General features: G+C 48.4%; 1 protein-coding gene and 1 long non-coding RNA gene across 2 annotated transcripts in view; one reads left to right on the forward strand and one right to left on the reverse strand.

Annotated features, from left to right (window-relative positions):
• Positions 1 to 1,680: 1,680 nt before the first annotated feature.
• On the reverse strand, positions 1,681 to 23,097 carry LOC122240784. The gene is made up of 6 exons (XM_042993871.1): positions 22,894 to 23,097; positions 19,229 to 19,408; positions 18,562 to 18,627; positions 16,740 to 16,801; positions 15,519 to 15,666; positions 1,681 to 1,851 (listed from the first exon to the last, which is right to left on the reverse strand). The coding sequence occupies exons 1-6, from the start codon at positions 23,017 to 23,019 to the stop codon at positions 1,681 to 1,683; spliced, it is 753 nt and encodes a 250-aa protein (XP_042849805.1). The 5' UTR covers positions 23,020 to 23,097.
• A 9-nt stretch (positions 23,098 to 23,106) lies between these two features.
• The window catches only part of LOC122240747, a 34,157-nt gene continuing 32,278 nt past the window's right edge, over positions 23,107 to 24,985 (forward strand). The window contains exon 1 of the long non-coding RNA XR_006220483.1: positions 23,107 to 23,242. This is a non-coding gene — a long non-coding RNA (uncharacterized LOC122240747). The remainder of the gene's footprint in view (positions 23,243 to 24,985) is intronic.

Here is a 24,985-nt window from a genome sequence, read left to right on the forward strand (position 1 = left end):
AGAGAGAGAGAGAGAGAGAACTTGGACATCTGCTTCCGGGTAGGAGAGAGAGTTACAACAGGCCACCGCAACTATTGCAGTAACTGGAAGAAAACTGGATGCATTGTACAAAACATCTGCGAGAGACAGTGGAGAGCCTTGGAAGCCATGAGCGGGAACGATTAATCTAGAAAAGAACCTTTTGGCCCGCTGATCCTGCCTCATTTTCTTCCCTGGGGGCATCTGCCCGGTCTGAGCACAGGCATGTACTTGACCTGAGTGGGCTGAGACTCTACTGAAGGAAAGGGAAACCACAGAGGTTGTGGCCATCTCGATAGGCTGGCAGGACAGAGAAACCAGAGGGGCCCCAAAGGCAAGACTGGTTTTCTCTGTGGAGCATTTGCTGAGCTGTGGGGAAGCTGATGAGAAGTCTCAATAACCCTGGAATCTAGCACTCTCTAAATCTGGGCCTGCAGCACAGGCCAGTTGTTTCAAGTTTCTTTCCTGGAGCCCATGGGGATCAGGGGATCATTCTCCCTTCTCTTTGGTATCTGTATTCCTCTGCACCAACTGGGCCTACATTTTCTGTGGCAAGTAGCTTTTCACAGACATTGTCGCCCCCTGCTGTCAGCGATCAGTGTTGCAATGACTTGGAGCCTGCCCTTAGCATCTTCTGTCTGGACAGTGTTCTCTCAAGAATTGGGGGTTTTAGCCCTGATGATCAGTTCCCAAGTCTGAGGATTTTGTCTCACTGGTCTTCTCCACCCCTGAGTGTTAACTGTCTAGATTGGTCGACGGCCGTGGCTGTCAGGTCCTCATCTGTGAAATAGCATCAACAGTGCCCATTTTGCAGGTTGTGCATTCTTCGAGGAAGGAAATAAAGTTCTTAGTGTTGTCTAGTATGCAGTTAGTGATTGGTAAGTAGTAATAACAGTAGCAATCTTTCTCAAAGCTCCTCAAAGGAGGCAGCCCTAGGTGGCACTTCCAGTGGTGGGGAGAGATGGCCTGACTCCAGATGTTCTGGGGACATTCTAGACGTTCTCAGCCCTCCTCACCGGAGTGCACCAGGAGCCAGGAGCCTGGTGCCCAACACCAAGGAGGAGGAGAGGAGGAGAGGAGGAGGAAGGCTGGGCTGGTGAGTTCCAGGCAGCTCCCTGGACGTTAGCATCTGGTCTGTTAACTGTTTAGTATTGGCGATTCTCAGGCCTCAGCCCTGGGAGCTGAGGTTGCTCAAACTATCTCTGCCTTTCTGAAGGTTGCACCTGGATCCTCTCTGACAAGACGGGACCCCTGGCCTCCTTAGATGGAGGCATGCCGAGTTAACTGATTGATGGAGGACAGAGGTTAGATATTTCAAGCTAGTTCTTGCCTGGGTGAACTGCTTTTCTGCCTCACTGTGTGGGCCCCACGCGGTGGGTGCTGGGGAGCCGTGGGTGTGGGTGCAGACACCTGCCTGGGGGCTTCCTGGGGCCGGGATCCCAGGGCCTTGGTCACCTAGCATCTCAGGGAGCTCAGACCTTCGGGCTCTGTGGCGTCAGCTCTGGATGGTGCCCGTTTCCTGTTCTCCAGCTTCCCCCATTGTCAGGTTCCCGTGATACCAGCACCCCTTGCAGCAGCCGTCTCCTGGAGGCTTCTTTCCTGGCGATGTAGAAGACTTCCCATCATTCTTCATTTTGAAAGCACACACTGTCCCTTGGGCACTCAGCTGCATTCCCCCAGATCTTGGCGCTCTTTCCCCCGGGGCCCGCCCACGATCTCTCTCCCAGTGTGCTTGGCCTCGTCTCTGGCTTGAGCGGACACAGCTGCCCCTGCCTGGCCTTCTTTCTCTGGGTCCCGAGCCGCCGACCGCGCAGGGACGCAGCCGGCAGCCGCCTGTGGTGACGGGTCGGAGTCTAACGCCTTCCCGGGCAGCCCACAGACCCAGCAGTACCCTACTAACTCTGAGCCACCCTTTCTTTTCTGTCCTCACAGCATTACGACCCTGTGGCTGGTTAATTTCTACCTGCTGGCTTGTCGCCACATACGTAGATTTAGGTATGGGCCTTGTGACTTGCTTCTGTTCTAGAGCTGCCAGATAAAATACGCAGTGTCCGGTTAAATTTAAATTTTGAATAGGCAAGGAATCTTTTTTTTTTTTTTTTTTTTTTTTTTTAGTTTAAGTGTGGCCTATATATTGCATGGACATACTTATACTAAAAACAGATCCCCTGTTTATCTGAAATTGAAGTTTAACTGGATGCCTTGTATTTTTATTGGCCAAGTCTCACAACTCTGTTCTTGTCTGCCCCATCAGGGTCCTCTAGGGGCTTGGGAACTTTCTGGGGGAGGCTCCGCTCCTGACAGCAGGGGCTCCATCTCAACCTTTAGATTAAGAGACTTGTCACCCATGATGTCTTCCTTAGACGGGAGGATTCCCTGGAGAAAGGACTTGTGCCCCTGTCTCCCACTCCCACCCTTGAGAGGCTCCAGGTTAGCCCTGCTATGTGTGCAGGATCTCCAGCTAGGGTCTGAGGGCTTGGCTCATTGTGAGCAATTTGGGTGTGGGGCTCCCTTTCCTGCAGACTTACCCATCGGAGCTAAGCCCACACGCGTTCTGCCTGCTCGAGGGACCACTTTTCCTGAAACGGTCGTGGGCTGGTGAGCAGCAGGGAAACCTGGAGGGGAGAGGCCCCCCATCACAGGTCTGGTGCTGCCCGCCGGCTGGGAGATACAGCTCTGAGCTAAGCGAGCATCCTCTGGGTGCCTCATGTCATTTTGGCAAGGCTCACAGCTTCCCTTTACACTTGCGTGTGGCAGCTGGTGTAGGATAAATATCAGGCCCGGTCTTTGTTCTTTGCCTGGTGACCTTTCAATTTCTTGGCTTGTGCTTCATTTCAAAATCTCTTTATAGGGACTAGAGGAAGTAGCTCGACCAGGATCTCGCTCTGGTGGCTCTCGGTCCGGTGCACAGCACGAGGCTGTCTCACTGGGGTGCTGGGGACAGGGAGGCCGAGGAGGCCGACCTGAGCGGGGGAGGTTTACCCGAGGCCCAGGCTCTGGCAGTGCTGACTGGTGATTGCTTCTCTTCTCAGCAGAGATGACAGAAGGTGTCAAAGCCAAATATTCACTGGAGGCAAAGTCTGAACACTTCAAATAAGATTTAGTGACTCATCGGTCGCGGGCAACTCAGGACTCTGAGAATCCCTGCAGGTTATACACTGATCGCTCGGCTAATCTTAGGAAGATGGACAGGGGAATTTTCTGGTGCTTACGTTTTGAAATTTCTCCTTTTCTCCTCCCTGCAGGAAAAATGACTGTTATCCTTAGGTGGGAAGTCGAGGAAGCCTCTGGAAACCTGTGGTGGGTGAGTGACAACGTCCAGGTCTGAGCAGTACTGATAGATAGCCTTTGGACTCAGACAACCCCATTCCCTCTTTCCCCTCTGCCTGTGATGTCCGCTCATTTTCAGGAACCTGTGCCAATGTGCAGATCACCCCGATGCTGGTTCTCTTATAGGCACGGAGGTCACCCCAACTGTCCTCTGCCTCAGTGGGGCCCATCTGAAAGGGTACCTCTTTCTGTAGAAGCATAGCCTCTCCCGCTTTCTCCTGAGCTTTCCTTAGTGCGTTACCCCCCACCCTCCTTTATTATCATCTTTTTTTTTTTTTGCTATGTTTCAAATCCCCAAGTGCCCCCCTAGAATCCTGTGTTGGGACTTGCCCAGTTCCTCTGGCAGGGGGAGGGCTACTGTGCTGGTTGGTATTTCTCAACTGCAGCCCCTTCCCTTGGGCTCTTTCCCACTTTCCCCCACCTCTTGCCCACCTGGCAGCTCGTAGAGAGTGATTAATGGCGTTGTCTCTCGCTTCATTGCTAGAGGGGAGAAGAGGATGCTAAATGAGAGGGGGGGGGCCTGGGTTTGGGAGTGTGTGGGCTTGTCTCTTTGGAGGGGCCCGGCCGGGGTCCTTTGTAACATCTTGAGTTTCACGCATGGGACCCCTCTGTGGTCAATAAAGTAAGCTTTTAATTAAAAAGAAAATTTTAGAAATGACTGGCCCTCAGCCCTGATGCTCTAGTGTGAGAAGAATAGTTTATTTTTAAATAAGACGTAAAAAGAATTTACGACACCATTGATTAGATTAAAATAAAGAATTTCCGTTTATTAGACATCTTAACGACAAGTTGCATACTGGGAGAAGATACTTGGGGTGCATATACTTGCAAGAGGGCGGTATCAAGATTATATAGAATTCCTACAATTCAATACAAAGAGAACAAACAACTCAAGAGAAAAATAGAGAAGTCACATGAATAGGGGTTTCACAGAAAAGGAAATACATATGGCTAATGCACACATGAAGAGGTAGTCAACATCTTTAGTTATCAAGGAAAAATAAATTAAGACAGCGGTGGGTTAACACTTATCTGTTTAATTGACAACAATTACGAAGTCTGTTAATACAGGGAATTGGAAAAGATCCAGGTACTCATTTATTCAATAAAAACTCCTTCAACCCTACTTTGCACAAGGTCCTTTTTTTAGGCGTTTAGGCTATAACAGTGAACACAAAGATAAAAATGGCAGTTTTTGCGGTGGCTTACATTCTTCTGGGGGGAGAGGGACAATGAACGATAAAAGTAATAATTAGCTAGTTGTCTAGTATCAAGGGAGATATAGAGGAAGGTAAGGGCAATGGAGCAGGTTGGTGAGGTTGGTAGGGTAATTTTCAATTTAAATGGAGTAGGTAAGGGTACATCTCATTGAGGAAGTGACATTTGAGAAAGATTTGAAGGGACTTGGATAGTCTATAGATCCACATGGTCTCACAGACATCTGTAGAACACAACACCTAACAATAGCAGAATTCACATTCTTCTCAAGTGCACACAGTATATTCTCCAGGATAGATCATAAAATCATAAAGTAATATGGTTTTAATTTAAAAATAAGACCTGAAGTGCCTGGGTGGCTCAGTCGGTTAAGCGGCCGACTTCAGCTCAGGTCATGATCTCACGGTCCGTGAGTTTGAGCCCCGCATCGGGCTCTGTGCTGACAGCTCAGAGCCTGGAGCCTGTTTCAGATTCTGTGCCTCCTTCTCTCTGACTCTCCCCCGTTCATGCTCTGTCTCTCTCTGTCTCAAAAATAAATAAATGTAAAAAAAAATTTTTTTAAAAATAAAAATAAATAAAAATAAGACCAAAAAATCATAAAGTCAACAAATTTTTATTTTATTTTATTTTATTTTATTTTATTTTATTTTATTTCCAGTATAGTTAGCATACAGTATTATATTAACAGGTGTACAATATAGTGATTCAACACTCCCATACAACCAATGCTCATCACAACAAGTGCACTCCTTAATCCCTATCACCAATTTAGCCCATCTCCCACCTCACCCCCAGTAACCATCAGTTTTTTCTGTATAGTTAAGAGTCTGTTTCTTGGTTTGATTCTCTCTCTCTCTTTTTTCTTTGTTTATTTTTGTTTGTTTGTTTCTTAAATTCCATATGTGAGTGAAATCGTATGGTATTTGTCTTTCTCTGACTGACTTATTTTGTTTAGCATAATACTCTTAAGATCCATCCATGTCATTGCAAATTCATTCTTTTTATGGCTGAATAATATTCCATTGTATACGTATATGTATCTTCTCTATCCATTCATCTGTCAGTGGACACTTGGGCTGCTTCCATAATTTGGCTCTTGGAAATAATAAAAATTCAATAAACTTAATACAATTGAAATAATATAAAATCTGTTGTCTGACCATAATGGAATTAAATCAGAAGTCAATCACAGAGGCCAACTTGGGAAATTTATAAATAAATGGAAATAAAGTAACATACTATTAAGTAACCAGTGGGTCAAAGAAGAAATCACAAAACTGCTTTGAGATGAATGAAAATGAAGATACAATACACCCAAACTCATGGGTGATAGTGAGGGCAGTGTGAGGCCAAGCATATGACCATTGTCACTCTCACCAATATTGGATTTCTTCTCCTATTATAGCCTTTAGAGCGTTTTTTTGTTTTTGTTTTTGTTTTTTTTCTTACCCAACTTGAGTGTGAGTCTCCTGAGGGCAGTGTAAGTCTCCCGCTTATACTCTCTGTTGTATCTCCAGTGCCTAGTACAGTGTGTGGTACATGGGAGGGCCTGAAAAGTTGGTGGGATGAAAAAAAGTATCCTTATTGCTGCACTTGTGGGTATAAATGCATAGATTGTCCAATCAGGTATAGATTGTCCGATCACTACACTGGACACCTGAAGCTAATGTGACACTGTGTGTCAACCATACTTCAAAAAAATTAACCTTAGAAGCTCTTTCTTCTGTCTATGGTGGGTTTCTCAAACTCAGCAGCATTGATGTTTTGGGCCAAAGAATCCTTGGTTATTGTGGCTGGTCCTGTGCATCGGAGGGGGTGCAGTGATATCCTCGGCTGCTACCCAGTCAATGCGAGTGGCATCCCCCAGCTGTGACAACCAAAAATGTTTCTAAGCATTGTCATGTGTGCCTTGGGGGACAAAAAAGCCCCTGGTGGAGAGACACTGGTCTAGTGGCACCATCTTGCACCTTCCTGAAGTTTTGACAAAGGATCTTACAGCCTCCTCCTGGATTTGATGCATTTCTTTCTCCTCCTCCTCCTCCTCCTCCTCCTCCTTTTTTAATGTTTATTCATTTATTTTGAGAGAGAGAGAGAGAAAGCATGAATGCTTGTGGGGGAGGAACAGAGAAAGAGGGAGAGAGAGAGTCTCAAGCACGTTCAGAGCTGTTAGCACAGAGCCCAATGTGGGGCTGAAACCCATCAACGCTGAGATCATGACCTGAGCTGAAAGTAAGAGTTAGCTGCTTATCCGACTGAGCCACCCAGGCACCCCTGATGCATTTCTTATTATGAGAATTGTTGGCTGTGGAGAGGTTGGGAGTGAAGAAGTTTTATTTTCAAATGCTCCATTATATGTGCAGTTCATCCTTAACTTCCTTTCTCTCCATTCACATTTAATCACTGGGAACGAGCAGCAGCCAGATGGCACCACCAATATTCTGCCTGGAAATTGCAGATCATCAAGCTCGTTAGGTATGTGTCCTAGTTTCCATGCTACTGCAGGTGAACGTATTACCAAAATTTGTGCCACAGCAGAGAAACAGTGCCCTTTCTTCCAGCGCCCGTAGCGTTTTCCTTTAAGCCCTCACTGCCAGACTTCTAGAGGCAATCAGGCTTCGCAGAGAACAGTATCTTCAAGGTTCTTCCAACTCCCAACCACCTCCCAGTTAAAAAGCCACTGCTGAGCAAAATTAGCTTTGTGAGATCAGCACCCCACTTCCAGGTACCCAGCTCTGTTCTGGTTAACCACTGCTGCATAAAAAATTGCTCCCGAACATAGTGCCTTAAAATCACAATCATTTTCTGTCTCTTCTGGATGCAGAAAGGGTGCGGCTTGGCAGTTCTGTCTCAGGGTCTCTGGTGAGGTTGCCGTCCGGTGGCTGGCGCTGAGATGGTGGGGATGTGAGTGGCTGAGTGTCTCCCTTTCTCTGTGTGGCTTGAAGAACACTCTAGGCCATCACTCAGCATGGGCTTGTTTGGACTGCACTGAGCAGAGCAAGACGAAGCCCACAGCATTGTATGAAGTCACACAACACAGCTTGTGTCATACTCTGCTGATCGAGGCAGTCCCAAAGATCTGCCCAGGTTCAAGGAGAGGACATGGACCCCCCACTTGGATGGGAGAAGTATCGAACTCACTTTGTAAGAACAGCTTGTGAGTGGGAAATATTGTTGAGGTCATCTTTGGAAAATACAATCTGCCACGGCAAACATATTCAAGTGTATTACACAAGAAGGTTATGTTAGCTCTTTAGGAAAGAAGAGGCAGAAAGGTGGAATAGGAAGGAACATGTGTGTATTTGGCTTAATGCTCTAGCTGTTAGGTTGGGTGGTAGGCAGGGTCATCTACTAACCAGATTTTGAACAACTCCAAATCATAGTGTGAGTGGTATTTCCAGAGTTGTACAAGATGGCAACCCTGGGTGGGCTCACAAATCAAATGTTTATTATATGTTAATATAATTTATTAGAATAAAAATGACAAATAATATAAAATGAATACATAAAAAGAAAAAAGTAAATACACAAAAAAGGGAAAAAGAATAGTCTAAGTTTTAGTCAGTCAGATAGTCAACAGCATTGTGGGAGCAGCCCAGAGCCACTTCCTGGGAGCAGTCCTGATATACAAGGGCTCTCTGGAGGCATAAATGCCTCACTGTGGTAGATTCGTGGGAGTGCTGCTCGACTCAGAGCCATTCTTCCTTCTCTGGGGACAAGCAGAGGTGAGTCCGGGTGGCCCTGTCTCAGGCCCAGGGTCTGGCTGGCTGATCTAGAAGTCAACACCTGACCCCTCCGTGCTTGTCAGAGAATAAGACCCTGGCTCTGACCACAGGGATGATCATCTGACCAAGCCAGGCCTGGTAGTTATTCCTCAGAATGTTTCCAAGCTGGAATTAGTAGTAGGAGCCAAAGGTTTTGAAACTTTTGGGCCCTCAGCCGCTAGGCCACCCATGAGGGACATGCAGTCAGCGAGAGAAGGAAGCAGCAGGCAGAGAAAAGCAGGGCAGACAGTGGATGGCGACCCGGCCAGCCACCCCTGGGGCTGGCCCCTCCTGGGTGTGGTGTGCAGCCTTCCTTTGGTTACGTGACTCCAGCATCCTCCCAATAACTTTCCCTTTTGGCCTGGCCTCATTTCAGCTGGGCTTCTGTCACTTGTCCTCACAAGGTTAGGGAGAACACATCCACCTTGTGACTAAGGAATGTCATGTAGCCATGTTTCAGCATGCAGATTGAAAGTGAGCACCAAAGTACGAATGCATTTCTAAATAAAAAAGTAAACCTTTGAGGTCCATCAGAGAGGCCTGAAGGCAAGTATTCATTTATTCATTGTATTCATTCTTTCAGCCAACGTCTATTGAGTACCTGCTGTGTGCCTGGCTTTTATAAGCTCTGGCTATTCATAGATGGATAAACTCACCATGATACCAACCGTCATGAAGCTTCATAGTCTGGTGAGAGGCAAGCATTACATGAAATCAGCCAACATATAATTATGTAATAATAAATTCTGATCAATGTGCTGAGGAAAAAGGGTAAGATGTTATGAGAGAATAATAGGAGGGGCAGGTTTGGGAGCAGGTGAGCAGAAAGGTATCTCTGGGGGAGGGACACATAAACCAAGACCAAGAGGGGAAAGGAGTCAGCCAGGTGAAGAATGGAATGGAGAGCCTCTGGGCAGGGGAAGACCATGTGAGCTGCTGCAATGGAGACAATGATAATAATAAAAACACGTGGTGCTTACTATGTGCCAGGCGTTCTTAAAATTAGTCCTTGGGGCACCTGGGTGGCTCAGTCAGTTGAGTATTTGACTTCGGCTGAGGTCAGGATCTCGTGGTCTATGAGTTCGAGCCCCACATCGGGCTCTGTGCTGACAGCTCGGAGGCTGGAGCCCGCTTAGGATTCTGTGTCTCCCTCTCTCTCTGCCCCCTCCCACTCATGCTCTGTCTCTCTCTCTCAAAAATAAACATTAAAAAATGTAAAAAAAAGTTCTCACAACAATGCTGTGAGGTAGTTACTGGTATTATGGTTTTTTTGTTTTTGTTTTTGTTTTTTCCTTTTCAGAATTGGAAACCAAGGCTAGAGAGGGTTAAGGAAGCTGACCAAGGTCACACAGCCAGTGAATGGTAGAGCTGCGATTCTTACCCGGGAGGAGGCCCCTGAGGTTGGAACCAGAAAATGAGGACAGGATCCACAGGAGGTTGGGTTGGGGTTCGGAAGAGAGTCCGGGTCCTGTCCAGCCTTGTAGGCCATGGAAAAGGAGTTTAAATTTTATTCTGTCATGACAAACTATTGAAAAGATTTAAGCAGGAGAGTGCATGATGTAATGTACAACTAGAAAAGCTAGTAAAGTCAGAGGATACAAAATCAATATACAGGAATCTGTTACATTTCTATACACCAGTAATGAAATATCAGAAAGAGAAATTAAGGAATTGATCCCATTTACAATTACACCAAAAATAATAAAGTACCTAGGAATAAACCTGACCAAAAAGGTGAAAGACCTGTACTCCGAAAACTATGAAACACTGATGAAAGAAATTGATTGACACAAAGAAACGGAAAGATACCCCATGCTCACGGATTGGAACAACAAATATTGTTAAAATGTCTATACTACAGAAAGCAATCTACATATTTAATGCAATCCCTATCAAAATACCAACAGCATTTTTCACAGAGCTAGAACAAACAATCCTAAAATTTTGATGGAACCACAAAAGACCCCAAATAGCCAAAGCAACCTTGAAGAAGGAAAACAAAGCTGGGAGCATCACAATTCTGGACTTCAAGATGCATTACAAAACAGTAGTGATCAAAACAGTATGGTCCCGGCACAGAAATAGACACATAGGTCAATAGAACAGAATAGAAAACTCAGAGATGGACCCGCAACCATAGGGTCAACTAATCTTCGACAAAGCAGGAAAGAACATCCAATGGAAAAAAGACAGCATCTTTAGCAAATGATGTTGAAAAAACTGGACAGCAACATGCAAAAGAATGAAATTGGACCACTTTCTTACACCATACACAAAAATACATTTAAAATGGATGAAAAACCTAAATGTGAGACAGGAAACCATTAAAATCCTAGAGGAGAACACAGGTAGTAACCCCTTTGACATCAGCCATAGTGAAATTACTAGATATGTCTCCCCAGGCAAGGGAAACAAAAGCAAAAATAAACTGTTAGGAATTTATCAAAATAAAAAGGCTTCTGCACAGTGAAGGAAACAATCCACAAAACTAAAAGGTAACCTACAGAATGGGAGAAGATATTTGCAAATGATATATCTGATAAAGGGTTAGATCTTTAATAGATCTAATAGATCTATTAGATATCTAATAGATAATAGATATCTATATCTAATATATCTAATATCTAATATCTAATAGATAAAGATCTAATATCTAATATCTAATAGATAAATAACTTATAAATCTCGACACCCCAAAAATGAATACTCCAATTAAAAAAGTGGGTAGAAGGCACGAATAGACATTTTTCTGAAGAAGATGTCCAGATAGCCAACAGACACATGAAAAGATGTTCAATGCCACTCATCCCCAGGGAACTACAAATCAAAACCACAATCAGATACCACCTCACACCTGTCAGAGTGGCTAACGTCAACAACACTAGAAACAACAGGTGTTGGTGAGGATGCAGAGGAAGGGGAACCCTCTTACACTGTTGGTGGGAGTGCAAACTGGTGCAGCCACTCTGGAAAACAGTATGCAGGTTCCTCAAAAAGTTAAAAATAGAACTACCCTATGATCCCGCAATTGCACTACTAGGCATTTACCCAAAGAATACTAATGCAAAGGGATATGTGCACCCTGATGCTTATACTAGCATTGTTGACAATAGCCAAATTATGGAAACAGCCCAAGTGTCCACTGACATGAATGGATAAAGAAGATGTGGTGTGTATATATACGATGGAATATTACTGTGCTGTAAAAAGAACGAAATCTTGCCATTTGCAACGATACGGATGGATCCAAAGAGGATAATGCTAAGCAAAATAAGTCAGTCAAAGACAAATACCATATGATTTCACTCATATGTGGAATTTAAGAAGCAAAACGAATGGTCATAGGGAGAAAGAAAGAGAGAGAGAGACAAACTAAGATACAGACTCTTAATTACAGAGAACAAGCCGGTGGGTGGGGCGGGGTGTAATAGGTGAGGGGGATCAGGAGTGCTCTTGCTGTGACGAGCACAGGGTGATGTAGGGAAGCACCGAATCACTGTTTCATACACCTGCAACTGATATTACACCGTGGGTTAACTAACTGAAATTTAATTAAAAACTTAAAAAAAAAAAAACAACAGAAAAGCCAGTGATGAATTTTATTATTTTTGAAAAATAAATGAATTACATTTTATGGCTGTAAAACCCACACATTGTTCATTTGGAATGTACAGAAAAGCACAGAGTGGAAAATAAAAATCACCTTTAATCCCGCTGCCTGAAGACAAGAGGTAATTGCTGTTAACCTTGGCACATAGTTTTTTTTTTTATTATTATTATTTTTAACGTTTATTTATTTTTGAGACAGAGAGAGACAGAGCATGAACGGGGGAGGGGCAGAGAGAGAGGGAGAGACAGAATCCGAAGCAGGCTCCAGGCTCTGAGCCATCAGCCCAGAGCCCGACGCGGGGCTCGAACTCACGGACCGCGAGATCGTCACCTGAGCTGAAGTCGGACGCCCAACCGACTGAGCCACCCAGGCGCCCCTACCTTGGCACGTAGCTTTCCAATCATCGATGAATGTTTGTATTCTAACTGTAGCCCAGTTGTAACGATCACCCTATACACATTGTTTTGTCAACCAGCCCTTAAGAAACAGAGAGTGTCACCTGGTAGTTTTGGCCCAGCAGACGAGAACCTGAGGGGCTGGCTGGGGGCTGGAGAGAAGCCTGTGGTGTTCCCAGCAGGAAGACAGGGTCAGGGTCTGGGCCATGGGGTTAGGGCGCCACTTTAGAGACACCTGTGAGCTCCCTGAAGATTTGAGTCTCCCTGAGTTCTCCAGGGAACAGGTAGAGAGCCAACACCTTTTCTTTCGCTGCAGGCCTCCTCCACAAAGACCCAGCTGTCCCGTGCGACTCATAACGTGGGAGATTGTCCTGTGCTGCTCTGCGGGCCTCTCTTCCGCGCTCCCTAGGTCACGATTCCGGTGTGAGAGGATGCTACCCATCACATACCTCGGCCTACCCCACCTGCTCATAATTACAGGACGTCACGGTTTTGTACCAGGCATGGTGACAAGTACTTTTTATATGTGTCATGTTAATTACTCCAACCTACACTTCTCTGAGGTAAGTCGCATCAGTCCTTTGACTGTTGAGGAAACTGATGTTCAGAGATGTAACAACAGCCGGAAAGGTGGCGGAGCCAGTGAACCTAAGGATGTCAGACCCCACGCTCCATGTGTTTAACCTCTTCTGCATACGGACTGTGTCGCCCGAGAGCACTCTGTTATCATCCTGTTTTGTTGGTGGCAGAAGTGCCCGTTCTCCATCTGACTCGGGGATTGGGCCCGGCTGGGGTATGACCCCAGGTTACTGGTGAGGCCGAACCAGCCCTAACGCTGTGGGTATTTAAGACGTGCAAACAAGGGGTAGGTGTCTGGAAGGCAGATAGACGAATGCCAGAACCCCAGGCCCAGGGAGGACCGCGCAGGTCCAGCAGGGAGAGAAAGTTGGCTGGGGGAGGCAGGACCACCTCCTGCTTTGAGAGCAGGCCTGACAGTCTGAATCCTCGTGCCCATCGGGGCCTCGGCCACAGCTGGATCAGGTTAGAGTAACTTCCCCAAAACCAACTGGGAAAACCCTCAGGGTGCTAGGCCACTCAGGCAGCTGCCCGGGGGGACGACCGCCCCGGCTGCTGCCCCGTCTCCTCCATTCATGGAAAAGTACAGGCCTTCAGGCAAATGCCTGGCTGCCCTCTGCGCTCACAACTGCAAGCGCTGACTCGTTTGTCCTTGGTCCAGGGCTGGAGGAAAATAGTTTCCCAAAAAAGCAGCTTAAAAAAATGTGGAAAATATCCACACCCCAAGTGTCTGCAGAGCGGGGGCGGGAAGTCTCCTAGACGGGCTTGCAGCCGGAGATTCCGCGGTCCTCTTGCGAAGAGGCAGGGAAGGAATGTGAAACCCTATCACCCGAAGGGGGAAAAATGCACAGTGTGCCTTTCACTTTCTGCCTGCGCTTGGAGGCAAGGGGGGGCATGGGTCATGCTGGGAAGTTGTTGCCTCCTGAGGGGCTGCCTCGGACGGCAGGGGTTCAGTGGGTGGGTGAGTCAGGATACCTGCTCTGGTCCCCAGATGCTCAGTGGGGACCTGGAACATGCATCTATTTTCTCAAGGATGCTGGGACTGCTTGGCCTCCCAGTGCTAAACCTACTCTCTGTGACCAATCCTCACTTCCTACCTTATGCAGTGATTCACCGCTTTACACAGGATCTCATTTGACACTTGCTGTGAGTGAGGAGGTGAGGTATAGACCCAGGATACTACTGGGTCTGTTGTACAAAAGAGAGACTCAGGTTCAGGAGGGGAGGTGTCTGCTTAGGGCCACATAGACCTCAGTCTCCCGTGAGTCCAGTGTCCTTTCTCTTAGACCATGCGTGTGCTGCCCCTAAGTCTTACACCTTAGACACCCTATGGGTCCCTGCTGCATTATCTCAGAAGTGGGAGGTGCTGGGGGGTGAGGGCTTTGGGGTCAGGAGCCTGACCTTTGTGGCACTGTGCCTGGCCCATAGGTGGCCTCTTGATTGTGTGAAAGAATGAATGTGTGACCTTGGGCAAGTCATTTTAATCTCTCTGTGCCTCAGTTTCCTCATCTGCACAACGTAAGTGTGGAGTGGGATAGTCTCTGAAGTCTGAGCTCCTTCCCATTATCAAGCTTTGAGGCGCTAAATTTCCCGATCAAACCCACGCTTCAAACCCACACTGGCTAGCCCCTGCCGATGCAGCCATCACCTCCCCAGTCCATTCAGTCACTGGTCCCGCACAGACTCTGCCGTGACCCTTCCTGGTACCCACTTGGCCCTGGTGAAGTGGGCTGAGCACAGAGCTGGAGGTTCGAGGCCCGCTTTTGCCTCTGCCTGTCCACACAGAGCCCTGGCCCGGTTGCCCACACCACTCTGCAAGTGTTAGGTCTCTTGCCTGACCCGTGGGATGGCAGGGTGAGGCTGGGTTGGGGTGAAAGCTGTGTGGAAAGGAAAATCGGGGTCTCAGTGTGGGGGTGGTGTGAGGCACTCATCTGAGAATCATGGTGAGGGGAGAGGTTTTCGAGCAGAACATGGGGAGATGCTGTCACTTGGTCATCCTGGGCCAGGAGTCATCTGGATCTAGATTCAGTGATTCTGGGCCTGTATTTCCTTTTTATGGTCTCAGATGGCTGGCTTCTTGACAGGGCTAATGGTATGGGGCACAGGAAAGGTGGGCACAGGGCTCTGACAGGTGTCACAGAGCTAAGTCCTTGACGCACCCGGGTGTGCTCGAGGGAGTCCAGGGGCAGGAGTTTTACACCGTGAGTGGCTGAGCATTGTTTGGAAGTTCTACTGGGTGGTTCCTCCACGTGCCTGGCCCGAGCTGCTCTGGTGCTGCGGCCGGTGCGGGCAAGCATGGAGAAGCAGACTGGGGGACTGGTGGACAGAAGGGTGGGGCAGCATCCCTGTCAGGGCAGGAATGGCCTACTTCTGTGTGTGCAGGGATGGTGGAGGGGGTGGAGGGCGGTGTGTGGCTCCAGGCTTCCCCAGCCCCGCCACCATGTTGGAAATCCAGTTTATTGAATTTACAGTAAAGGTTTTATGGGGCTTTCCTGGAAGCTTCTCATTATGGAAACTCTTGTGCTGGCAGTTTGGTGGCTGGTGTCTGGTTTGTTTGGGAGAGGTTGAGTCAGGTCCTGTCTTGATGGAAAGTTCCTCTGCCTGGGTCACTTGAGGGGAGCAGGCCGGGGGCCCGAGTGGGCCTGCCAAATTCTGAGAGGGGACCGGCTGTCCTGCATCTTGGTCCTGAATGGGTCCCCACTTGTTTCCTATCTGACCATCATTCTCTGTGGGTTCCAGACATCTTTTTGAGGGGAAGCTGTGGGAAAAAAAAAGTCATCCCAGTAATTAAAGCCATTTTCATTATTTTCCACATATTTGAAAAGTATGAGGTGCTGGTTGATTGAGCAAAACCAAGCCAACTCCATGAAAATGGATTTGTTGATGATAAACATCAGGAACACACAACACACAGGGCCACGTCTGGATCGAGAGTCCTGGGGCCTCAGCGTGAAGTGCCTCCAGCTGCCCCTTAGAAGCTCCTTTGTCTGACCTTTCCAACTTCCTCTTGGACTCTGACTTTGCACCTTCCTCACCACTAGGCTCACATTCCCGCCCCAAGATGCCTGATTCTGAGGGGAGAAGAGCAGGGCTTTGGCTCTAGGATCTATGAAAACGGCCAGTTTATGAATGTGGGTGTTTCACCAAGGCCCTGACTTGGAGACTGATTCACAAGTCACCAACCAACTCCCCTTTGGCTGTTGGGGAGACTATTAGATCCTGTAACACTGGGTCATGAGTCCCTCCCTTCCTGGGTGTTTTTTTTTTTTTCTTTAAGTGTTTATATCACTGGTGTTCTCATTCTTTAAAACAAGGGTCATTCATAAAACAGAACATGCTGCTTGGGAGTCATGAAAATCAAATGGTTAAGGTTTCTCCGGGGACTGATGCGTGTCCCTTTGTACAGAGTGTGGAGGAAGACCACAGCATTGTCCCTTCCCTGCGGGTGAAGGTGGCCCCTGTGCCATGCTGGTGGACAGCCATGTTTCTAACGGTCCCTAGGTGTCCACGAGTGTGGTCTGTGCTGCCCCAGGACACAGAGAGCTGACTGTCATCAGAGGAACCTGCTGGGGTTTTACTGACTGCTCTGAAGGGTGGTTGGCCAGGAAAATCTCTGAGCTTCCTGACCTGAGATTCTACGGGGGAGTCATTGGAGTGGACAGGTGCCAGCTTTGCAGCCCAACAGACCTGGGTTCAAGCCTCGCTTCTCCCACACACTCGGTTTCCTTCTCTGCAAGAGAGAAGCTAATAATATCAAGGCTGCTCTGAGGAATAAATGGAGCCTTGCACACAGGGCACCTGAAACTCGGATGGTGGTTTGCTATTACTCACCCTCTTCTCTTCAAGTCAGTTGGGTGCTCGGAGTAGGTACGGGCTTCACACTGTAAGCGATCCTGCATTTAAAAAAAAACAGCCACGTAGCTTCATTTGATACACGATATATACACATGCACCCGAGTGTTTGCATCTTGTTTTGATTTCTCCCCACTGTCTGTGTTTCCCACATGTATGTCTGGATGAGTGTGTCGGTCCTAGATGGCAGAGCGGGAGGGACTCAGGGCCACACCAGGCTCAATTATCTGCCTCGCGATGACGACAGTGACACTAACAACAACCATCTGACATTTATGATTGCACCTGACTTCCCCAGTCACCCCCTCCACCACTCCTGGGAGGCAGGAAGGACTAATGAGGCGAACGGCACTGCTGATGAGAGGCTTCCCGAGGGTGCACAGCTGGGGTGGCAACAAGACCAGGCCCAGCTTGTGGGCTGAGCTGAAGACTCCCCAGGGTGGCCTTCTCGTTGCCCCCAACTCGTCCCCACACCCCGCCTGACGTTCTTTTCCTGTGCCCCTTTCTTTCTGGACTTGGCCTGAGTTCCAGTAATCAAATTAGATGGCTAATTTTCCACGTGGGCTTTAAGCATGATCTGAAAGGCAAGGGAGCCTTTTCCTTGGACCCTGTAGGCTTGGGTGTCTGGGGTAGGTGAGGGCTCAGTTGCCTGCAGCCTGAGGGTCCCAGGGAAGCAGAGCACGGGCCTAAGGCCAGAGCAGGCCAGTGGAAATGCCATTGTCCAGGGAGCTCCAGGCTAACTGGCTTTAGAAAGTTATCTGGCCAGTCTTTTTTCTCTCCCTAAATTAATGTGTTCATTCATTCATGCCTCTGGCCTGCATGGCATGTTATATTCAGTGCTTTGTCATATGCAGGAAAGGTGAGATCCTCCCTGGCCTTGAGGATTTTGCAGTTCGGTTGATGAGTCAACTAGACAATGAACATGGACAAGTGGAAGCACCAGAGAATAATATAAAGGCTGAGAGAGAAAAAAAATTCAAAGCCAGGGTTTGAATCCTGGCCCAGTGTGGGGGCTGAGAGGCTGCTGGGGAGTCCTGGGTGAGAAGGACAAAGGGTCTGGCTGTGGGTCACCTGAGTCTGAGTGCACTGGACATGGCCATCACTGTGTTGCTCTTCTGGCCTCCCACTTGCAACTCCCTGCTCTGGGAAATAGCTCAAGGCTTTCATTTTTGCACAAAGCTGGTCCCAATCACACAGGGAATCTGCCTTAAATGCAACTAACCCCTACCCCTGTCCATACCTTGGTTTGTTTGAAATGATGAGCCAGGCCAAGTAAGATTCCCCTCTAACTGCTCTGAGCCAGTAAATGCTGAAGAATGGGCTAGCCGTGAGAGCCAAAGCTGCAAGATCACGACGTGGGGCTGGAGAGTGGCCAGGATGGACACATGCAAGACATTCTGAGGGGCGCCTGGGTGGCTCAGTCAGTTAAGTGTCTGACTTCGGCTCAGGTCATGATCTCAAAGTTCATGGGTTCAAGCCCCGCGTCGGGCTCTGTGCTGACAGCTCGGAGCCTGGAGCCTGTTTCAGATTCTGTGTCTCCCTCTCTCTCTGCCCCTCCCCTGTTCATGCTCTGTCTCTGTCTCAAGAATAAATAGACATTAAAAAAAAAAAAAAAAGACGCTCTGAGAAGCAGAAGCTGTGAGGTGGGGAACAGCTGCAAAGAGCAGAGGTAACCAGGAGCCACTCGGTGGTGAGAAACGACAGGAAGGCACAGAAGGAAGCCAAATCATGTCAGTGGTGGCCCATTAGCTGGAAGAGATACAAACTCTGCCTTGAGGGCTGCTGCAGATCCAGGACTGACCCCAGGGTGCTGCTCCTCCCCTGATGCCAGGCTGCTTGGCTTTCCTGGGTTCTTGCATCCATGTAGCTGTCAAAAAAACCCCATGACGAGAGGAAGCACTGGTCAGTTTCAGTCTTCATGCAAACAACAGATACATTAGCCTCACTAGTTAGCTTCCTAGCAAGCTGGAGAATGAAGGTCAGTGGACGTCCACGCGTGCACACACGAACACGCGTACATGCATGCACACAAGTGCATGAATATACACACGTTTACAGACTTGGTCGCCATCTGGAAGTGCTGTAAGTGTGGGGCGGCAGAGCCGTGATGGGGCATGGACAGGATTAGCAAGGCAAGCAAGGCTCCCTGGCCGGATAGTCCAGTTGGAAGAACAAATGGGTCATGGCAGGAGAAACTGCTAATTTTAGTTTCCTTCAGGATGTAGATGTCATTTAAAGTCAAACTATTTCCTCATACTTGTGCCCAGCAAATGATTTACTGGGGAATGCTAACGCTGTTCTCTGTGTCCCAGCAGTGTGATGGTGTCCCAGAGCAGGGGACATGTGGCCAGAAGGGCGGCAGCTCAGTGGGCAGTGTTTCTCTCGGCTGTCCTGAGACCCTCCACCGTGGCGGACTGCTCTTCACTGTAGTTCTTCAAATACCTTGAATATGTGTCGTCTCTACATACCCTTTTGGCCCCCACCACCTGCGGTTCATTGCCCATGGAGGTTTGTGTTCGTGTTGGCAAGTTGAAAGCTTTCTTTGCTTCCCTGAACCTTGGGGCTGGGCTCAGGAGTCCCTGCTGGGGCACTCTGTGCTGTGGGACCTCTGGCAAACTGTGACCATGTCTGAGCCTCGATTTCTCCATCTGTAAAATGGGAACAAAGACATCCGAGGATTGGTATTATGTTCTCCTTGTAAGGATTTTGCTTTATAGTTTCTACTGGCTCTCTCACAGTCCCAACCCCAACACAATTAGCATACTGACGAGCAGATAGGAGCAGCTCAATCGACAGTTGTTGAACGTGGTCATTGTTGTTGTCATCTTCACAGATTCCTTGTTAGCGTCCATCTGGTGCTGCACAGAGAGCTCTCCCACCCTGCGATGCTGACATGTGAATATGGATGCACACATGACCATGGAAAGGCATCAGAAAGTTACGTAACTCGCAAGTAGAGAATACACATCAGTTACACCTAAAGGTTAAGTGCATTCTGGAGGTCAGAAAAAGCGATGAGTGAATAATTGAGGTAAGAAAGTAGCTTGCAGGAACCACTTTAAGACACAGATTGATTCAGGGTGGGGCAGGGGAAACTGCCTATGTGATTAATCTAACACCTTCCAGAGGAAGTGGGCCTTCAGGAGCAGATGGATTGGAGAAAGGGATAGGCTTGGTGAAGAGGTGGCCAGGGAACATTCCAGGCACATGAGTGTTGTTTCCGCAGGCTGAGGTGCTGAGATGCCCTTAGGGTGGTTCACTCCTTTGGACTCCTTGGAGTGGCTAGAGGTATGTGTTTCTGTGTGTGTGTGTGCGTGCTCACGTGTGTGCCTGTGTGTGTGTGTGTGTGTGTGTGTGTGTGTGTGTGCAGCAGACAAGGAGGAGAGCAGTGAGACTATGAGGTGGGAGAAGAAAGATTGATGAGTGAGGAAGAAAGTGTGAGACCGATCAACTCCAGGTGTGAGATATTTCAGAGGAACCTCATCAAGAGCTATCTTTATGTCTAATAAAGATGTCCCGGCTTCTGTGTTTGGATTCAGAACCTGGACTTGGGGTGAGATTAAAATCAGAAGCAAGGGTAAGGCAGAGTAAAGAACCTGGGTGCAAAGATCCATACGATGATTTACAGATCTTACTAGAATTTGGCTGAGACCCAGCCAGTTGGCCTAGCACCTTTCCTCTTGAAGGTTTATCATTGAAATTGAGATTTTATTTCCTTGCTGCTGTTGTGGAGCCTCATCGTCAACCCCCTTCTTTCCCATTCGTTCTAGGCCTCAGAAGGGAGCAGTGTGATCAGGCAGCCATGTGACATTGGTCTGCACTTCTGGATGTGCACATCCCCTGGAAGTTAGGAGGAGGACCGGCCTTCCCTCTGTCCAAGCCAAGAATCCAGACATGATCTCATCAGGGCCACTCCCTGGGGGGAAGCGGGAGGCATAGGACTGTTTCATCCCATTTCCAGATGGAGAAACCGAGGAATGGGAGGAGTTTAAGGACCAGGCAATGAGCTCACTACAGAGCTGAGAAGAAATTGGGCTCCTGCTCGGAGGGGCTGCCGTCCAGGACAGTGTGCACGTGCATGTGTACGTGTGTGTGTGTGTGTGTGTGTGTGCACGCGTGCTCCTCTCTGGTCCTCCTAAATCTTCAAAAAGGACATTGGAAGTGACATAGTTTAAAAACAGACCCCAGTCCATGAGAAAGAATGTGTGGCATTTGGAGAATTACATAATCTTTAAATTTAATGTCCTGATGTATAAAAAGGGAATAATTGTAACACTTACCTCATACCACCATTGAGGTCACTAATGGATCTAAATCTCAGGACCCAATTTCTGACCCTATCTGACCACAATGCCCACTTGGTGGATGTTCGTCTACCCGAGCTGAGCCCACTCTCGCTTACCCTGTTCAGGAGTGGGAGTCATGTCCTGGTTGACACCAGCTAATCCAATGTGGGTCTGTATTCTGTTAGATTTATTTTCCTAATTGTTTTATCCAAGTGCGTATGGGGGGGGGGGATGGAACTAGCTTTGAGTGACTACTAGGCGGGGCAATTTTCTAGGTGCTCGATATAAATGATTTCATTGAATCCTGGTGGTCCTGTGAGGGGTGTTATCAAGCCAAGGGTTTGCATCCTCTTGGAAATATTTTACCTGGGTATTCCTGGATGCTGAGTGGTAGAAGGAGGCAAGGCTGATGTTTTCAGAATGCAAATCGAAATGATCAGGAAGCCAAGTGTGAGACCACACTCCCTCTCTTAGCTTCAGGTACTCTTCAACAAGACCTGTGGTCCTGGTGGTCATTGGTGGAGACTGATTGCACGCCTCTTGAAGCTGTCTCTCCCATGGCTTCAGTCCTTTCTGGTTCTCCTTCAACTTCAGTCCTTCCTCTTGGTCTCCTGGTGGTGGGGCGGGGCAGCTTTTCCTCCGCGTGCTTCTTACAAGTTAGCTTCCCTAAGGATCTGCCCTCAGCTCTTTCCTCTCTTCGGGTTGACTGTGCACCTGCAGACATACTCCCTTCCAGTGCCAACCCCCAGATCAGTTCCCGGAGCTCCAGACTAAACCAGGCAATTGACAGCTACTTTCCAGAATTTCCAGACACATCCAATTCTAGGTGTTCAGAACTGAGCTCACCTTCTTTCTTCCCGATCGGCTCCTCTTCGTTTCGGGTCTGACAGATGACGTCACGGTCATGCTAACCTGCTTCCTTTACCCTCCGCACCCCGTCTAACCAAGTCCTTGTAGATTCCCTTCCTTCCCGTCTCCTCTTCCGTGCCATCTTCATCCCCAGTTATGCCCTGTTTTTTTTGTTTTCGTTTTTTGCTCGACGTTCAACGTCTGCCCCCTTTGCCAGAGCAATCCTTTCAAATCTGTAAAATTGACTGATGTCGCTATGGCTTCTATCACCTTTGGGATGAAGGCCAAGCCCTCCATTATCTGACCCAGTTTGCCCCCTCCAGCTTCTTCTCTGGCCGCGGCCCCCACCTTCTGTTTCTCCCGGGAGTGTGTGTGTGTGTGTTGGGGGGGGGGGGACTGGAACACCTCCAGTCCGTGCTATCCTGTCTGGAAGTCCCACTCACTTATCTGGCAAACGTCTCAGCCCGAGGGTCGCCTCTCTGGCGAAGCCCTGCCTGTGCCCCCACTTCCGCCTCTGCGTGGCCATGGCCTTGACACACACTCAACTACCACGACTTGTCCAGCTTCCCCAACCAGCCCGAAGCCCTCTCGAGGGAGCGATTACGTCCCGCTCGCCTGTCTACCGTGGTGTTCAGCGCATAGCGGAGGTGCAAGCAGTGTTTGCGGAATGAATGATGAGAGGAGGTGATGGAGGTCAGATCCACGCCGCGGCGCGCAGACCTGAGGGGTGGCGAGCGCTACTTCCCCCCGCTAGAGGGCACTCTCGCCGTGCGCTTCGCTGGGAGCCGGGCGGGTGTGGCTCCGCCTCCGACGGCCTCGCCGGCCCCGCTTGGCTCTGCAGTGTGGCCTCAGCGCGTCTTGGTGAGTGCCGTCGGCCCGGGGGCTCTGGGCTCGGGCCAGCCCCTTACCAGCCTCCAGTCACTCTTGTCACATGTATCCTTTATTTTGCGTACTACCCTTCCTTACCTCCTGCTCCCCTGGATGTAGACGACCCTCACCTGTGGCAGATTGCGGACCTGTCCTTCCTTCCTTTGGCGGTAGCCAGTAGCATCTTCTGTAACCCCAGCTAAGACCCTAATTGTAACAAGTTGGAGGGGGGCATCCTCCTGGTGACGTGGCTGCATCCTAACAATTGCTTTCAAGGCCTTTGAGTAACGTGGTGGGTGCCCTGGTGGTGGCCATATTTTGGTGGTGGTGGGGGGACGGGGACGCTCTCAGAGCCCCTCCAGTCACCCACAGGGCGGCCTTTCGCAGTGCTCCATCCGCACTGATGTGCTAGGGCGCACGTCCCTCCGCGGACCAGTCGCAGCACGCCTGCCGTCTGGAGAGTTGTGCCCACCTCTGACAGTTAGTATCCAGTTTTGAACTAGGCGGTACTTTCGATTCGTAGAAGACGTTGAGAAAGCAATGCATTCTTTAGCTTCACCGAGGGAGTTTCTTCTTCATGAAAAGTTCCACCGCGCTCTGCGTTGTGAAAGCCCACTTGAATTACTGCGTTCTGTTCCGAGCCCCTCTTTTTAAAGGCGATGGGGATTATTTAAGGATAGTATCAAAAGGAGGGTGATCAGAATGGTGGAGGCTCTGGGGGTTGTGCCATTTGGGGGTCCAATGGGGACATGGGGGCTGTGTAGACAGGAGAAGAAAAGAAGTAGGGAACATGTGATAGCTTCCCGGCGTGGGGGTACTTCTGTTTCCACCAACATGTTACAGAGGAATAGAAAACAAGTGTTTTCAAAATCAAGGAAGCTTCTGGGCCTTCTTTTGTAGTGCAGAATCTGGGTGGTGGGTAGGAGAGAAAACAACAGAAAGTAAGAGAGCTAGGGAAGCTAACATTATCCATGAGAGTTGTACCATCAGAAGGCAGTTGGGGGAGGGGCGCTGAGGTCCACGGGCAGGCTTGCTGAGAATGGTTCAAAGGGAGGGTTTTGGGGGTTTCTGCACTGAGTAGGAGATCGAAAGAGAATTATGTAGAAAGAGGACTGTGAGACATGGTCGTTGATTACTTGATGGCCTTTTAATAAAATCTTTGAGAAATTCCAGGCCAGTTTAGAATTGTATCTTCACCTATTGTTGGTTGTTGGACTGTCTCACTCGAATACGATGTTATTGCGACTGGAGCGCAGGAAAGTCTGTGATTATTATATGGGTGACACGAGCAAGCATTTTCTAATAATCGGTCAAGGATAGGATAGGCTCCCTCATGATGTGGTGGGACCTGCTGAATTGGGATGAGCAGCACTTCAGGGTGCTGCAGAGAGGTGTTCTGCTGGGGTGAGGGTGGGGAACGTTGCAGTAGCTTCTAGGAAATGACAGTGACATGAAAATGACAAATCGCTGGGCAAGTGTGGGGGGGCCTACCTTCTCACCTGTCCTCCCCCAGTCTGATGTGGAGTTTATACTTGACATATATATGTGGAAATATATACGGAGATGATGGGCCTCCAAGCTATGCTGGGCGGTTTTTTTCTGGTTTCTAATTTAGCTCTAAGAGACCCCGGTTCCCAAAAGACCATTGAAGGATCATCCTGTGTTATTGTGCATGCAGTCAGAACAGTTAAATAAAAGGCAAGTGATCAGCTCTACAGAGGTCTGCTGCGTGCATTCTCGCTCCTAGGACAGCCCTAGGAGCTAGGGGTGTGTCACTGAGATACAGTCCTTATTCCCTTCTTTAAAATATTTTAGTTATTAAAAAAAGTTATTATTGAAGTATAGTTGCTATGCAATGGTATATTACTTTCAGGGGCACAACATAGTGATTCGACATTTCTGTATATTACTCAGTGCTCCCCACGATAAGTGTAATCACCGTCTGTCACCATACAACGTTATTACAATATTGTTGGCTATAGTCCCTATGCTGTGCCTTTCATCTCCTTGACTTACTTATTTTACGACTAGAAGTTTGAACTTCTTCACCTATTTCATCCCTGTCTCCCCGCCCCCCCCTCTGGCAACCACTAATTTGTTCTGTGTATTGATAAGTCTGTTTCTGTTTTTTGTTTGTTTTATATCCCACATACAAGTGAAATCGCATGGTGTTTGTCTTTTTCTGACTTATTTCACTTAGTAGAATATATTCTAGGTCCATCC

Source organism: Panthera tigris, chromosome C1 (assembly GCF_018350195.1).
Source record: "Panthera tigris isolate Pti1 chromosome C1, P.tigris_Pti1_mat1.1, whole genome shotgun sequence".
Taxonomy (NCBI): domain Eukaryota; kingdom Metazoa; phylum Chordata; class Mammalia; order Carnivora; family Felidae; genus Panthera; species Panthera tigris.